At 44.4% G+C, this 16,646-nt stretch overlaps 1 protein-coding gene across 1 annotated transcript in view; it reads left to right on the forward strand.

Moving 5' to 3' along the window:
- The window catches only part of coro7 (coronin 7), a 144,640-nt gene extending 142,240 nt beyond the window's left edge, over nucleotides 1–2,400 (forward strand). Inside the window, exons 27-28 of the mRNA XM_078240480.1 lie at nucleotides 946–1,032; nucleotides 1,455–2,400. Of these exons, the coding sequence (XP_078096606.1) occupies nucleotides 946–1,032; nucleotides 1,455–1,463 (96 nt within the window). The 3' untranslated portion in view covers nucleotides 1,464–2,400. The remainder of the gene's footprint in view (nucleotides 1–945; nucleotides 1,033–1,454) is intronic.
- The last annotated feature ends 14,246 nt before the right edge of the window (nucleotides 2,401–16,646 follow it).

Below are 16,646 nucleotides of genomic sequence, written 5' to 3' on the forward strand. Positions count from 1 at the left end.
TCATCTAAGTGACCATTGCACAATCAGTAAGTGCCTTGCTTTTCCTTTTTTCACCTGACTTTCTCTCTCTCTCTCTCTCTTGTCTCACAAACTAACTGATCCTCTAATTCTGGCCTCCTGAGCATCCCTGATTTTAATCACTCAGCATTGCTGACCATGCTTTCAGTTGCTTAGGCCCTAAGCTCTGGAACTCCCTCCTAAATCTCTCCACCTCTCCATCACACTTCCTTCCTTTAATACATGTCCTAAAACGTCTTCTCTTATCAAGCTTTTGGTTGTCTAATTTTATGTGGCTTAGTGTTACATTCTGTTTGAGGACACTCCTATAAAGCACATTGGGATACTAAAGGCGCTACTTAAATACAAGTAGTTACTATTGCTCCTTGAAAGAAACAATATATATGTAATGTGACCTGTTTCCACCTTTATAACAACCAACCCAGTCACCTCTCCTGCTCTAGGTGGTTTTCCTTTGTGTCTCACATCGGAGAACAATTTATTCAGTATGTCCAGGACCTTGGATAGATGGTCACAGTGAGATTGAGCACAAAAGATAGTGGAAATCTGGAATTTACTCGTCCACAAGACTGGGTGCTGGAGGTTAATTGAAATTTTCAACACCAGAATTGATTGATTTTGGTAGGTGAAGATAGCTGTTAAGTGGAGTTGAGGTATAGATCAATCATGAACTAACAGAATGACAGAAAGGGTTTGTAGGGCTGAATGGTCTCCTCTTGTCCCTGTGTAATGAAGTCCAGTGTTAGAAACTGCAATGAATCAATGGCATTCCTGAGATGCTGGTATTTTCTCTCCCATTTATTGACTTTCCAAAGACGAGGATTAATTTGGAATGCAAGGACCAGCTTTATGTGGAGGAGTGACAGGCTTGCCTCAGTTGAGCAGGTGATAGTGTGAGCAGTATCTCACCCTCTGTACTCCTTCCAGCTCCTGAGTGCCATGGTGGCGAAGCTTGGGAACCTGGATGATCCCCTGCCTCAGGACTCGTTTGAGGGGGTAGATGAGGACGAATGGGTGAGTGGTGTCTGTGCTGCAGCTTTGCTACTGATCTAACACAGGTGGGGCGGGGGCTCCTGCGTTCATTGTGATGAGAGGACATAGTCTTCTAGTCTCTAAAAGAGACCTCTTTGTGTTCTACATGAGGGTGGAAGGGTCTGCATTGTTCAGATAGTGTGCAAGGATTTCCGAGTTCACCAACAATAGCTTGGCATTCCCCAGCTGGGCTCCTCGGCTGGGGTATTTGCATTGAACGGCGGCGTATTGGTGGATTAGAGATTGCACTTTGCATGGGAAGCAATACTGCTCATCTCAACAGGAGTGTCATTATCATCTTCATGACCACTGCTCAATAAAGGTCTTGATGATGTAAATGGCACCTTGGTATCACTTCAGCACTGTGCACAAAGAGCTAACCTGTTGCTTTCCTGCTATTTCAGGATGACTAAATTTCAGCCAAAGACATCTCTACAGTACTTCATCTCTTGATGGACCCTCCAATCGATGGAGCCACAGCTTTCTGCATCAACTATCATTAATCACAAGCTTGTTAATGAGCAAGAGAACATCACCCTCACTCACAATCACAGCATGTGTCCCTCGCTCACACTCGCAGCATGTCTCCCTCGCTCGCTCACAGCGTAGCTCACTTGCAGCCCATCTCACTCACAGGGCGTCTCCCTCACTTGCTCACAGGGCGTCTCCCTCGCTCACTCACAGCGTAGCTCACTCGCAGTGCATATCACTTACAGCACCTCCCTCATTGACTTGCAGCGCATCTCACTCTCAGCGTGTTTCCCTTTCTCCCTCACAGGTTGTCTCCCTTGCTGCACATCTCCCTCGCAGGGTGTCCTCCTCATTCGCTTGCAGCACATCTCCTTCGTTCACTCGCAGTACCTCGCCGCCACTCCCCTGCAGCGCATCGCCCCTGCCTGCCCCCACAGTGCATCACCCCCGCAGTGTGTCGCCCCCGCAGTGCATCACCCCCGCTCCCCTGCAGTGCGTCACTCCCACCGCACGTCACCCCCACTCCCCCACAGCATGTCACCCCTGCAGCACGTCACCCCTGCTCCCTCACAGTGCATCGCACCTGCCCCCTTGTTCGGAGTGAATATCTATGCTCAGTCATAGTGTCTTTCACTCAGCGTCTTCCTGATCCTCGCTTACATTCTGTAAGTCTCCATCTCATTTCCCAGCATTCCTCTTTGTACATTCTTCTCCCAGTCTTCGTACGTACAACCAAAACATTCCCTTACACAAACCCCCCAACAAACAGCCTCCCTTTTTCTATCCACTCTCACCCTTCATGCAGATTTATGCAGGGTCAATATTTTGCATTGTTGCCTAATCGGGAATGCACATTTATTAAAAAAAATACTTTCAACTAAAGATTGTCCTGTTTTTCCATTGCTGCTCAGGATTGGGTGGGGCAAATGGAAATCAACTTGTAGGGTTATGGGGATGGAGGTGTGTAATGGGACTGACTGGATTGTTCTACAGAGAGCTGACATGGGACTTGATGAACCAAATGACTTCCTTCTATGCTGTTATGACACACGGGATTCTGTGACTGATTCACAAAGACCCATGACTGGTTAGGGCCATGACACCATGACCTGATCACATTGACCCTTCCACAGTTCTGTCACCCAGTCACAAGGACCCATTGACAGGTGTTCACATTGACTCTCTCACCTGTTCACAGTGACCCTTCCATTGGTCTGGACTGTATCTTTGTGACTCAGTCATGGAGACCCTTCTACCCATCTACCCCTGGCTTGGTCACAACGACCCTTCAACTGATCTGGGCAGTGACTCTGTGAGTTTTTAAAAAATCAGTATAACTCCTTTTACTTGCTTACAGATCATTTACCTTTTAATCCCTGGGTATGAAAATAAGACATTACACTCACTCACAATGCTCTCTGTGTCCTCAGCTCTGGCTGGGGTTAAAGAGGGGCAAGAAGATCCTAAGCTGTAGCAGCCCAGGTTAAGTGGACCTCCTGTCAGAATGAAGTTCAAACCAGGATCCAGGAAATCACAAAGGTGATTTTACAATTGAACAATTTGAAATAATTATTGCCTAAACTTCAGCCAGGGGCTGGATGATAATCTACTTGCATGTCCTATTATGCTGTTATCATTCAAACACCTTTAACTTCAGTTGATTATTCTTGAGACCAAACCAGCAAGCCTATGTTTCTATCTGCTTTGCAATTGAAACATAATTTCATAAGGGAATGATCCTGTCTCTGCCAGTTGGGTCCCCAGCAATGGTGTTCCCGAGTGTTACTGAGAATGAATGCATGTTACTCCAGCAGTGTTGCCATATCCACAGCATGGGTAATCAAAAATTATTGGACAGCATATCAGATGGGGATATTACGCTTGACGAGAAATCCAGCCAATAAATCCCAAGTATCACATGTTCAGAATTATGAATCGGAATGGTGATCAATGGCAGATCTGACAGAGAACTTCGCTAGCGAAATTTTGAATATCCAAATAGGATGTTATTGAAGCTATCATCTGAAACAAGCTAAACCCTTTGAACTCTGCTCATCAATCTACATATTTTCATTTGTTCATGGGATGTTGATGTCGCTGGCAAGGCCGGTATTCATTGCCTGTCCTTTATTGCCCTTGAGAAGTTGGTGATAAACTACTACTTGAACTACTACAGTCCAAGTGGTATAAGTACAGTCTCAGTGCTGTTGTGTAAATGGTGATGACTGCGTTTCAAAGGAATAGATTGTGTAAGAAACACTGAGTGCTATATAATTGCAAGGTTTTTTTCCTGCTAGTTACGTGTTGTACAGTTATCTATCGAGGGGTGTCTGGGATGGCGCCAGGAATCTAACTTAGTGGAAAGAACAAGAGAGTTAGGCTTCGGAAAAGATGTCCTAATTGACGTTTTCAGAATGATGAAACAGATTGCTAACAATTGTGATTATGTAAATTGATTTACTTGGACAACTTAATGACAGAAAAATATAGAAAATAAGAACAGGAGTAGGCTATTCAGCCTATTCATTATGATCATGGCTGATCACCTAACTCAGTAACCTGTTACCCCTTTCCCCCCATATCTTTTGATCCCTTTAGCCCCAAGAGCTATATCTAACACCTTCTTGAAAACGTACAATGTTTTGGCCTCGACTTCTTTCTGTGGTAGTGAATTCCATAAGCTCACCACTCCCTGGGTGAAGAAATTTCTCCTCATTTCTACTAAAAAGTTTACCCTGTACCGTTAGACTATATGACCCCTGGTTCTGGACTCCCTCACCATCGGGAACATCCTCCCTGCATCTACCCCGTCGAGTCATGTTAGAATTTTATAGGTTGCTATGAGATTCCCCCCCCCCACCCAATTCTTCTAAACTCCAGTAAATATAATCCTAAACGACTCAATCTCTCTTCATACATCAGTCCCGCCATCACAAGAATCAGTCTAGTAAACCTTTGCTGCACTCCCTCTATAGCAAGAACATCCTTCTTCAGATAAGGAGACCAAAACTGCACACACTATTCCAGGTGTGGCATCACCAAGGCCCTATATAATTGCAGCAAGGCACCCCTGCTCCTGTATTCAAATCCTCTCATTATGAAGGCCAACATGCCATTTGCCGCCTTTATTGCCTGCTGCACCTGCATGCTTACCTCCAGCAATTGGTGTACAAGTACACCCAGATCTTGTTGCACATTCCTGTATAGCCATTCAGATAATCTGTCTTCCAGTTTTTGCTACCAAAGTGGATCACCTCACATTTATCAACATTATACAGCATCTGCCATGCATTTGCCCACTCATTCAACTTGTCCAAATCACACTGAAGCATCTCTGCATCCTTCTGATGAGAAGAGGGCCTGTGAAATATGATTTATAAAATACTACTTGATTAAATATTCTAGTGTGGTAAATTCATTTTCATTCTTCCTAACATCCCCAGCTACTTGAAATGGCTAAAACCACATATTAATCAGGATTGCTGTGTGTATATGATCATGTCCAGCATCTAAGAACAGCTCCAATCTTATACAGTCAGCCAGTCTTTCCTGAATACTGTATGGAGGGAATGTCTATTTTAGGAAGCTAATCCTGGGATTAAAGGACAAGCCTCTATGTGCTATATGAAACAAATCACCTACAATGGCTGGACTCAATCCAGGAAAGATCTCAGTACATTAAAACCAAGCAGCTGGAAATGGGAGAGGCAGTTTAAATATTTCGAGAAAAAAACTGATTAAATCACTAGCAGGTGGCATCTAGTTCATCTGTAGTTTTTTTTAAATGGAATTTCTATGGAGCGCTGATTTCTGACACATATGTAGAATCCCACGGACACTTAGGTAAAAAGAAAAATGCTTCAATCGCTCAGCAGGTGAGTCAGCAACTGTGAAGGTCTCCAGATCTTATGTCACCTGGTGTGTCGGAGAGTCAGCAGCATGGAAGCAGAATAACTTTGAACAGAGAATTGGATAAATACTTGAAAAGGAACAATTTGCAGGCTTATGGGAACTAAATGGACAGCTGTTTTGAAGGTCTGCATCGGCACAATAGGCTGAATGGCCTTTTTTTGTTCTGTATGATGCTATGAAACTGGAGGGCCTCATTGTGGGCCTGCCCCTGGGTCTGCACATTGACAGGTCCAGGTTTTGCAGGAACAAAGGGGGAAGGTTGCTCTGCTGTCCATTTCTCTTCTGTGGTTTTGACTGTGTCCAAGTGGCCCTGGAGAAGGAGCATAAAATATCTGCTGGGCCTGCCACAAGCAGTGGGAACTGCAGGGACTGGAGTGTGTAGTTGACAGTGGAAACAATATTAATGTGTTAAATTTCCATTTTCTTTTGTATGATTTGGGTGCTTACTAGTTGGGCCCCTGTAATAATCTTACAGAGGACAGTCTTCCATTACCAATCACTCTTTATTTACAGTGAGTTCTGAATGCCATTCAGCAGCTACAGAGTGTAGGTCAGCTCTAAGTCTATCACCTACTGGCCTGAGTGGAGCCAGCTGGTTTTACCCCCCCACCCCCCCAGGTGAGCCTCCACTCACTAATAGGGGAGTTCGTATTTTATGAGGCCTATGGAAAAATGCATTGACAATCCCCCTCGTGGCCAACATAACATCCCTCCCCCCCCAACTCCATTTCTTCCCCCCCACCCCCGCCATGGGTGGGCTTCTTTTCCACCTGCTTAGCATTCGGCCTGGGGTCGATTGGAGGCTGGACCTGATCGGGGGAGTGAAGCGGTGACCTTTGCTCCCAAAGAGAGTGCCATAAAGCCATCGACTCTGGTTCTTCTTGAGGTCTTCCGTCAGTCAGGGTGCCAATCTCTTCCGCTTCTAGTTCGGAATCATTAGCTGCAAGAGCAGGCATAAGGTTGACTTCCATTCGATGCTGGCAGTGGTTGTCCTCGTGGCTGGTAATGAGGCCAGTACTGGAACGGGCTCCCTACTCCTGAGATGGTCCAGATGTTTCCTGACAATTTTCCCCTGTGATTGGATCTTATAAGACACAGACCCCGTTTTCTCCATTATGACCCCGGAGATCCAAATGAGGCTGTCCCCGAAGTTCCTCACAGAGACTGGATCGCTGATTTTGAATGTTCTCTCTGAATTTGCAGAATCATAGTTCTGAGGCGGCTCGGTAGCACAGTGGTTAGCACTGCTGCTTCACCACTCCAGAGACCTGGGTTCGATTCCCGGCTTGGGTCACTGTCTGTGTGGAGTTTGCATGTTCTCCTCGTGTCTGCGTGGGTTTCCTCCGGGTGCTCCGGTTTCCTCCCACAGTCCAAAGATGTGCGGGTTAGGTTGATTGGCCATGCTAAAAATTGCCCTTAGTGTCCTGAGATGCGTAGGTTAGAGGGATTAGTGGGTAAATATGTAGGGATATGGGGGTAGGGCCTGGGTGGGTTTGTGGTCGGTGCAGACTCAATGGGCCGAATGGCCTCTCTCTGTACTATAAGGTTTCTATGATTTCTATGATAGTTCTTCTGGTTCTCTTGTTGGGACTCCACCCTCCCTGCCAGGTTTGGGTACAGTAGGCTTGATCTTGTCCAAAGCCTCCATCCCATTAACAATCCCACTGGGGCAATTCATGTCATTGCATGAGGGGTAATCCTGTAGTCAAATAAAAATCAGTTCAGTCTCTATGGACGCTGCGGGTTGCTTCTTCATGTCGAGCTTAAAAGTCTGCACTGCTTGTTCAGCCAACCCATTCGATGACGGGCGATAGGGTGCAGTCCTAATGTGCTTGATTCCAATAGAAAGCATGAAGGTCTGAAACTCAGTGCTTGAAAAGGCAGTGCCATTGTCAGAGACCAGGACTTTGGGTATCCCTTGCGTGCAGAAACTTTGTCGTAGTTTCTCAATGCTAGCTTGGGAAGTGATGGAGACCATGCGATGTATCTCCAACCATTTGGAATGCACGCCAACCATAATTAAGAACATGGAGACCAAAAAAAGGTCCGGTGAAGTCTACATGCTCTCGCATCCAGGGCCTACCAGGCCACTCCCATGGATGTAGGGAGGCTGAGGCAGGGGGAGGTTTGATTCTCTTGACACAACTCACACTTTCTGACCAAGTCGGTAATGTCTGCATCAAAGCTGAACCACCATAGGTAGCTCCTGGCTAGCATTTTCATCTTTGAAATCCCAGGGTGGCCATGGTATAATTCCACAAGTATCAGGCGTTGCCCTGGGCAAGGAACAACTGCACCAAAACTCCAGAGGATGATATCATCCTCAACACTGCGCTTGTCTTTCTTCATCAAATACCGTTTCAATTCATCTGAGGGCTGTCCTCTGAACCCGCATGTAATATCGTATGTCTTAATTTAGATAGGACTGGATCCTTTTGCATCCAGGCTATTATTTGCCTTGCAGACACCAGCAAGGTGTCCAAAAAAATTGGGAGTCATCACAACCTCTTCCATAGCTGTTAGCGAAGCTGGGCTTATGGGCAAAGACAGATGACTCAGTTCTTCGGCGTTAGCTATCCTGGTCCCAGGGTGGTGCTCTGGGAGATATTCATAAGCTACCAGTAACCAGATCCAACCCTGGATGTGGGCAGAGGTGCTGAGGGGTATTGCCTTGTCATCTTTAAAACGTCCCAGCAATGGTTTATGATCAGTTTCTATGATGAAGCGTCTACTGCAGACATATTGACGGAATTTTTTAATGCCGGAGACAAACTGCCAATCCCTCTTTCTTGATCTGGGAATGCCTCCACTCAGTTCCCAAGAGGGTCCCAGATACATACACAGTAGTCTCCTCTGTTCCATCTGTCCAGCGATATGCCAGTACCACCCCAACCCTATAAGGGGAGGCATCACAAATCAAGGTAAAGTCCTTTTTGGGGTCAAAATGGGCCAATAAATTAGAGGACAAGAGTTGCTGTTTAACACTGTTGAAAGCCTCCAGCTGTGCGCCCCCCCCCCCCCCCCCCCCTCTCAAACTCTTTTGATGTTTCTGTAGCAGGGCATGCAAGGGGGCCAGCAAAGAAGCTAAATTAGGAGTAAACTTCCTGTAATAATTCACTAACCCCAGGAAAAATTTCAATTCCATGGGGTTCCTTGCAGTTGGTGCCTCCTAATGGCCCTCATCTTGTCCTCCACTGGATGAAGGCTCTTGCCATCCACCTGACAGCCAAATAGGTCATGGCACTTGCTCGGAAGACATGTTTTTCCCTTTCCAGGCGCACCCCGACCTCCAAAAATTGCCGCAAGACCTCTTCCAGGTTCACTAGGTGTTTGCATTCCGAAATTTCTGTGACCAAGACATTTTCCAGCTACACAGCTACCTGAAGACTAGGTCCTTGTCCCCATACAATGATGAGTGGATATTGAGCTGATTGTTGGTTGTGGGTCACTTGGGTTGCTGTGATGCCCGTTTTCTGCAATGGTCCTCTGTGTAGGTAATCAGCCTGGTCTTTGTACTTACTAAGTTCAGGAGATGATTACCAGCCCAGAGGCTGCTCCTCGATAACGGAGAGTGCAGCCTCCATATTCACTTGCATTTTTAATGGATGACCATTTACTAACAGCTCCACCATAATGGGGGAGCAACCTTTGTTGTGGAGATGCAACTTAATTGCATTGTTCCTGGCTGTGGGCCTGCCTGCAAAGTAAGGTCTGGTACTAGCCTCGGCCTTTTTTCGAAATAGCATGCATTTTGACTCCCAATATTTTAACCTCGGTTGTGGTCTTCTGCAGCACTTGAAATAATCTACCATCTGCATCTCCAACCATCTGGAATATGCTCCCTAAGAGTCCGAAAGCTATCCCTGCCCTTCCTTGACTGCTTAAGATGCGACTCGAGCTCCACCACTGTAAGGGATTCTGAAATAATTTACCGATACCATCACTCTCAGTTGAGGGTTGGACATTGCATGAGGACTTTCCATCCCAATTGGAGGACACTGCTAGTTTCTGAGCTCCTTTTTTTGCATTCTCCAATGATAGAGCTATCTCAATGGCCTTCTTTAGATCCAAATTGAGTTCTCCAATAATTTTTTTTTGGAACGTCACATTGTTAATTCCACAGGCCAGTCTATCTCACAGCATGTTGTTCAGGGGTGGCCCGAATTTACAGTGCTCTGCCCCTCTTTCGCAGCCTGGTCAGAAATTTGGTGGCAGATTCCTCGGGGGTTTGCCCTGCTATGTTAAAGCGGTATTGCTGAAGTATTATGGAAGGTTTTGGGTCATAATAGCCTTTAACCAAATCCATCAATTCACTAAAGGTTTGGGAGTCATGGGCACCCTGGTTGGTTTAGCTTTTTATTACTCTGAAAGTCGATACCCCACATGCTGTCAACAGTGTCACTCTCTCCTTCTCATCTCAATATTGTTGGCACAAAAAAAGTAACACATGCGCTCTGCGTATTGGACCCAGTCTTCTATGCTTGCATTGTGGGCTTCAAGTTAACCGAAAAGAGGCATTTTGCTTACTGGATTATTTACCTCAACAGTAAAGATGGGTCCGGGGGGAACAAAAAAACTCGTTTTACTCCCTTTCCCCAATGTAATAATCTTACTGAGGCCGGTCTTCTGTCACCAACCACCCTTTATTTACAGTGAGCTCTGAATGCCATTCAATGGCTACAGAGTGCAGGTCAGCCCCACGCCTATCAACTGCTGGCTGAGTGGAGCCAGCTGGTTTTAAACCCCCCACCACCCTGCTCCTTCCCTACTGGGCAAGCCTCCGCTCACTTTTTAAAAAGATTATTTATTAGTGTCACAAGTAAGGCTTACATTAACACTGCAATGAAGTTACCGTGAAATTCCTCTTAAAAGGGGAGTCCGTGTTCTACGAGGCCCACGGGGAGATCTGTTGACGATCTCCCGTGGTCATCATAATAGTCACTCTTTTTAAAAAAAAAGTGATACTTTAGTTTGATGGCACTGGAATAACCCAGCGTCTCCCTAAGGGCTCAATGAAAAGCATCTGTAGATAAATGGACGCATTGCTCACAGTTCTGTAATGGGATATGAACCCACAACCTTCTGACTCAGAGACAAGAGTGATAGACAGGGATCAGATCATTTGATTTACCGACTGGTGATTTTGGGCATTAATCTCCCTGTCCTTATCAAGTTCTTCTCATCCAAAGGATGGAATGCCAGCAATCTGAGGGTCTGCTTAATGTCTTGCAAAGTTCCTTAATCAAGCCTTAAGAGCAGATCCTGGTACATGGCCTGAGTGAGAAAAATGGAAAATGTTATTTAGTCCCTGGTTTCTCCTGTTTTCGTTCTCAGTTTAAAAATACAGTACTCCGAGTGCAGGTTGCACCTTCATTATTGGCAGCAGGTTTACTCAGGAACAAGCAATCCTGTCCTTAAAGAGGCAAAGTATGCGGATGTACTGATCTATTCATTAGAACCAGAGTTCTCCTGTCTCGCAAGCCCCACTGCCAGTGAGAACGGAGAATTTGATGTTCAGCTAAACCTCCATTCACTGCAGCAGGATCGGAGAATCCTAGCTGCGAGCGAGGTCGGAGAATTCTGGCCTAGGATGGGCTGAGAGGAGAAGAATTTTCGCTATCAGGGAAGGTCAGTTAGGATAAAGATACTTTGAAATGGAAGTGAAATTGCAATGTGTCAGCTGTTATGGATCTATAAGCGATATATTTACATTTCTCATCAAATAGTCTTATGCATTTAATCATTTATGTGTCGCTCTCTGCAAATAGGCAGGACTTGATGAGGTTAGATTTATTACTCATCCTTGTTTGCAGCTGTGTCTTGTAAGGTCACTTCCAAGGACATTGAAACAGAGTGGAGGATTGGAGTCATGTGAAAGCCAGATCAGTGGGGATGGCAGGCTCCCTTCCCAGAAGCACTCTCCTTTTATGGTCAGTTTTTCTCCCCTGACACTTTGATGGAATTTGAATACACAGTGTCTGGGTTTCTGGTCCACTCCACACACGTGTTTATAGCTTAAAAATAATGTGATACTGTTCAGTTGATTTACAAAGATGGGTTTGTGCTTGAAAGGGACTAAGAATATTTAAGAAAACCCCATATCATGCATTGAATTTATTTTTCCATGTCACATGGGATTAATTATGTTACTGCATAATAAATACAAAGACTGTTTTCTAATTTATCTAAAAATCAAAATTGTTTAATTTCATTCTAAAAATTGTTTGATCTCAAATTCTTTAAGAAGAATCCAAAGAAATATGTCTAGTTGATTTGATTAATCCCTTAATGAACTGTTTCCAGACTATCTTTCCTATACTACCATTGATGAAGTTTAATAGCTCAGCCTATTACCAAAAGTTCCTGGCTGATCTTTATATGTCTTCTGAAGTGATACAAGATAAGAACGTGGGAACAGGAGGAGGCTATTCTATCCTTGGGCTTGTTCTATCATTCAGTGAAATCATGGTTAAAATGCAACTCCATATACTTGCCCCAAATTCCTTATTGTTTTGGTTAACTTTGGTTAACAGTAACCTATTAATCTCATTTTTAAAATTAACTATTGATCCAGCATTAATCGCTGTTTGCAGAGAGTTCCAAGCCTCTACTACCCTTTTTATGAAGACATGTTTGCTAATTCACCCCTGAAATATCTGCTCTAATTTTTAACTGTGCTACTGAATCCTAGACTCTCCAATGAGGGGAAATCATTTCTCCCAATCTACCCTATCTGTTTCTTTGATGTGATGGAATCCTTCATATTGGAAACTGGAGAAACGTTAAATCCATACGTAAGAAACATATTGGGACGTAAATTTGGCTCAATCAGCTGATGCTAAATGGGCAACTCGTTTGCGCTCCATGTGCTATTCTTTTCTGCTAACTGCACCCCTGAAAGACACCAGCTCTGTTAATTCAGCACTTCTTCAGTACTGCCGTTGTGATCAGGGAGTGGAGTATGATCCTCGATGCTACTGGCTAAGTGCTGTGAGCGCTATCAACTGAGCCAAACTGAGACTTTAACAAATTGTAGAATCTTACAGTGGGGAAGGAGATCATTCAGCCCATTGTGCCTGTGCTGGCTATTTGAAAGAGCTGTATAATTATCCCGTTCCCTTACCCTTTCCCCATATTCCTGTCAAATTTTCCATCTCGAGTCCCAATCCTATCGCTTTTTTAAGATTATGAAAGCAAAACACTACATATGCTGGAAATCTGAAATTAAAACAGAAAATGCTGAAAATACTCAGTAGATCAGGCAGCATCAACCTGAAAGGTTAACTTTGTTTCTCTCCACAAAGCAGGGGAATGGAGTAATAATGCAGCTATTTCAGGCATGATGTACTGAATAATCTCCTTCTGTCATTTCTAAAGGTTCTGCATTTTGATGAAAGATATTTCCTCTCTTTAAGTTATCAATTTTTACAGTTTGCATTCTTGCATTCTCTGTTTCACAAGACAGACCCTGCCATAACAAGCAGACTGATCCTAAAGCAGGAGGGAAATAACCCAGAATTATTTATTGTGTTAGAGAGAGTTTGCAATGTAAACCCAATGGTTTTATGCCCAGTGTGTGGAACTCTTTTACCAGAAGTAATTTGGGCAGTTTATGAATGTTTAGCCACTTTTGCTCATTGTTTGTACATATACATTAGATAACAGTGAGATTGATGCCAAAGGTATGATTAGCATGCGTTACATACATTATGTTTATAAGACAGAAAATGGTCTTTGCTGAGGTTTATGCTCCACTTGAGCCTTCTCCCACCTTCATTTAACCTTAACAACATCTCCTTTTATTTATTTCTCCCTCGTGTGACTATGTAGTTTCTCTTTAAGTGCATTTATGCCATTTACCTCAACTGCTCTTTGTTGTACTGATTTCCACATTCTTATTACTCCTTGGATAAAGAAAAACCTTATTGCTTGTTTTTTTTTATATCCCTTTCCCACGGCTGGAAGCACTCAATGTTGCTGAGGTATGTCTCTGCTCTGAAACTCAGTCAAGCAGGCTGAATTTCTTTGTGTGTGAGCCCAGGCAGTGAGACTGTGGAAGGCATCAGATCCAAGCCTGATCTCCTCTCCCAGCATGCCATACACAGGCAATTTCTAAGCAAAGGTCACTAGTTTCTGGTCAGAAATTAGAACTATAGTTAATCTATCTCCACCAAAATCCAGGGCAATCAACAGACTCATTACACACTATTTTGACATGTACCAAATTTTAACTGTTGCTTTTAAAAAAAAACTTTAAAGCACTTATCCTTTCAGAAGGGGGACTAAGTTTGTAAAAAACATGTATTAATCACTAATTTGGAGGTTTCATTAAATAATAATGATGGATAGTCTGGAGGGATGTCAGAAATTACAGAGGGACATAGATAGGATGCAAGACTGGGCGGAGAAGTGGCAGATGGACTTCAACCCAGTTAAATGCGTCGTGATCCATTTTGGCAGGTCGAATGGGATGAAGGAGTACAATATAAAGGGAAAGACTCTCAGTACGGTAGAGGATCAGAAGGGTCCGGGTCCATAGGACTCTAAAATCGGCCCCGCAGGTGGAGGAGGTGGTTAAGAAGGCATATGGTGTGCTGGCCTTTATCAATCGAGGGATTGAGTTTAGGAGTACGGGGATAATGATGCAGCTGTATAAGACCCTCGTCAGACCCCACTTGGAGTACTGTGCTCAGTTCTGGTCGCCTCATTACAGGAAGGATGTGGAAAAGATTGAAAGGGTGCAGAGGAGATTTAGAAGGATGTTGCCTGGATTGAGTGGCATGCCTTATGAGGATAGGCTGAGGGAGCTCGGTCTTTTCTCATTGGAGAGATGTAGGATGAGAGGAGACCTAATAGAGGTGTATAAGATGTTGAGAGGCATAGATCGGGTGGACTCCCAGAGGCTTTTTCCCAGGGTGGAAATGGCTGCTACGAGAGGACACAGGTTTAAGGTGCTGGGGGGTAGGTACAGGGGAAATGTTAGGGAGACGTTTTTCACACACAGGGTGGTGGGCAAGTGGAATCGGCTGCCGTCAGTGGTGGTGGAGGCAAATTCAATAGGGTCTTTTAAGAGACTCCTGGATGAGTACATGGGACTTAATAGGATGGAGGGTTATAGGTAGGCCTAAAAGATAGGGATATGTTCGGCACAACTTGTGGGGTCGAAGGGCCTGTTTTGTGCTGTAGTTTTCTATGTTTCTAATAATGACCTGCAGCTATCCTTAATTAAAGTGATTGAAGTCATCTGGTCATGTGTTTCTATTCTAACTCATTATTTTGGTGTTGGGAGGAAGGAACTTAGGCCAATGGCAGGTGGTAAAAGCAGTAAAGATTCCTAAACAGCCATGTGATGGTAAGTGTTTGGAGTCTCCACAACCATTATCCATAGCTCTGGGCTACAACATGTATGTAAAATTGTATATCCCGAGGTGCCACATTTACTACCAAACTACAGTTACATGCTGAGTACCAATGTGTTAGTCTACCAGCCACATGGAGAGATGTAAGAAATACACTCAATGAAGCTCCAGCCTTTTGAGATTATTTTTAACCTATGGGAATCTGAAGATATAACATGGTGGCAGGGGGACATTTGTGAGAATAGCCCCAAACATTTTAAAAACAAATTTAATGCTGAATTATTTGGAAAGGTCAACTGAAAGTAATCCCAGAGACAGAGAAAAAATGGAGTAAATCATGCAAAAATGAAATTATTGCTGCACAATAATCTCACAGCTCCAGCTCATGATGACTTGGGAGGCTGATGAGCTTGTAGGAGCATTTGAGAAGTTTAAACAAAAGTGCAGACTGACATTCAGTAGCTTTCTAACAGGCACCAATGAAAAGGAAAAGGTATTTTTGTGCGCAGGAGAGAAAGAGTTAAATTTATTTAATACCTGGAGTTGAGTGAAGATGACAGCTAAACCCGGACAATTTTTTAAAATTCTGATCCACTGATATGAATTTCAAGGCCTGAGGCAGGAATTGGGTGAGCCTGTTGACAATTTCATAACAAGATTGAAAGTTGCAGCCAGGAAATGTAAATTTTAGAACATAGAACAGTACAGCACAGAACAGGCCCTTCGGCTCACGATGTTGTGCTGAGCTTTATCTGAAACCAAGATCAAGCTATCCCACTCCCTATCATCCTGGTGTGCTCCATGTGCCTATCCAATAACCGCTTAAATGTTTCTAAAGTGTCTGACTCCACTATCACTGCAGGCAGTCCATTCCACACCCCAACCACTCTCTGCGTAAAGAACCTACCTCTGATATCCGTCCTGTATCTCCCACCACGAACCCTATAGTTATGCCCCCTTGTAATAGCTCCATCCACCCGAGGAAATAGTCTTTGAACGTTCACTCTATCTATCCCCTTCATCATTTTATACACCTCTATTAAGTCTCCCCTCAGCCTCCTCCGCTCCAGAGAGAACAGCCCTAGCTCCCTCAACCTTTCCTCATAAGACCTACCCTCCAAACCAGGCAGCATCCTGGTAAATCTCCTCTGCACTCTTTCCAGCGCTTCCACATCCTTCTTATAGTGAGGTGACCAGAACTGCACACAATATTCCAAATGTGGTCTCACCAAGGTCCTGTACAGTTGCAGCATAACCCCACGGCTCTTAAACTCCAACCCCCTGTTAATAAAAGCTAACACACTATAGGCCTTCTTCACAGCTCTATCCACTTGAGTGGCAACCTTTAGAGATCTGTGGATATGGACCCCAAGATCTCTCTGTTCCTCCACAGTCTTCAGAACCCTACCTTTGACCCTGTAATCCACATTTAAATTAGTCCTACCAAAATGAATCACCTCACATTTATCAGGGTTAAACTCCATTTGCCATTTTTCAGCCCAGCTTTGCATCCTATCTATGTCTCTTTGCAGCCTACAACAGCCCTCCACCTCATCCACTACTCCACCAATCTTGGTGTCATCAGCAAATTTACTGATCCACCCTTCAGCCCCCTCCTCTAAGTCATTAATAAAAATCACAAAGAGCAGAGGACCAAGCACTGATCCCTGCGGCACACCGCTAGCAACCTGCCTCCAATCCGAAAATTTTCCATCGACCACCACCCTCTGTCTTCGGTCAGACAGCCAGTTACCTATCCAATCGGCCAACTTTCCCTCTATCCCACACCTCCTCACTTTCATCATAAGCCGACCATGGGGGACCTTATCAAACGCCTTACTAAAATCCATGTAT

Source organism: Mustelus asterias, chromosome 23 (assembly GCF_964213995.1).
Source record: "Mustelus asterias chromosome 23, sMusAst1.hap1.1, whole genome shotgun sequence".
Lineage (NCBI taxonomy): Eukaryota > Metazoa > Chordata > Chondrichthyes > Carcharhiniformes > Triakidae > Mustelus > Mustelus asterias.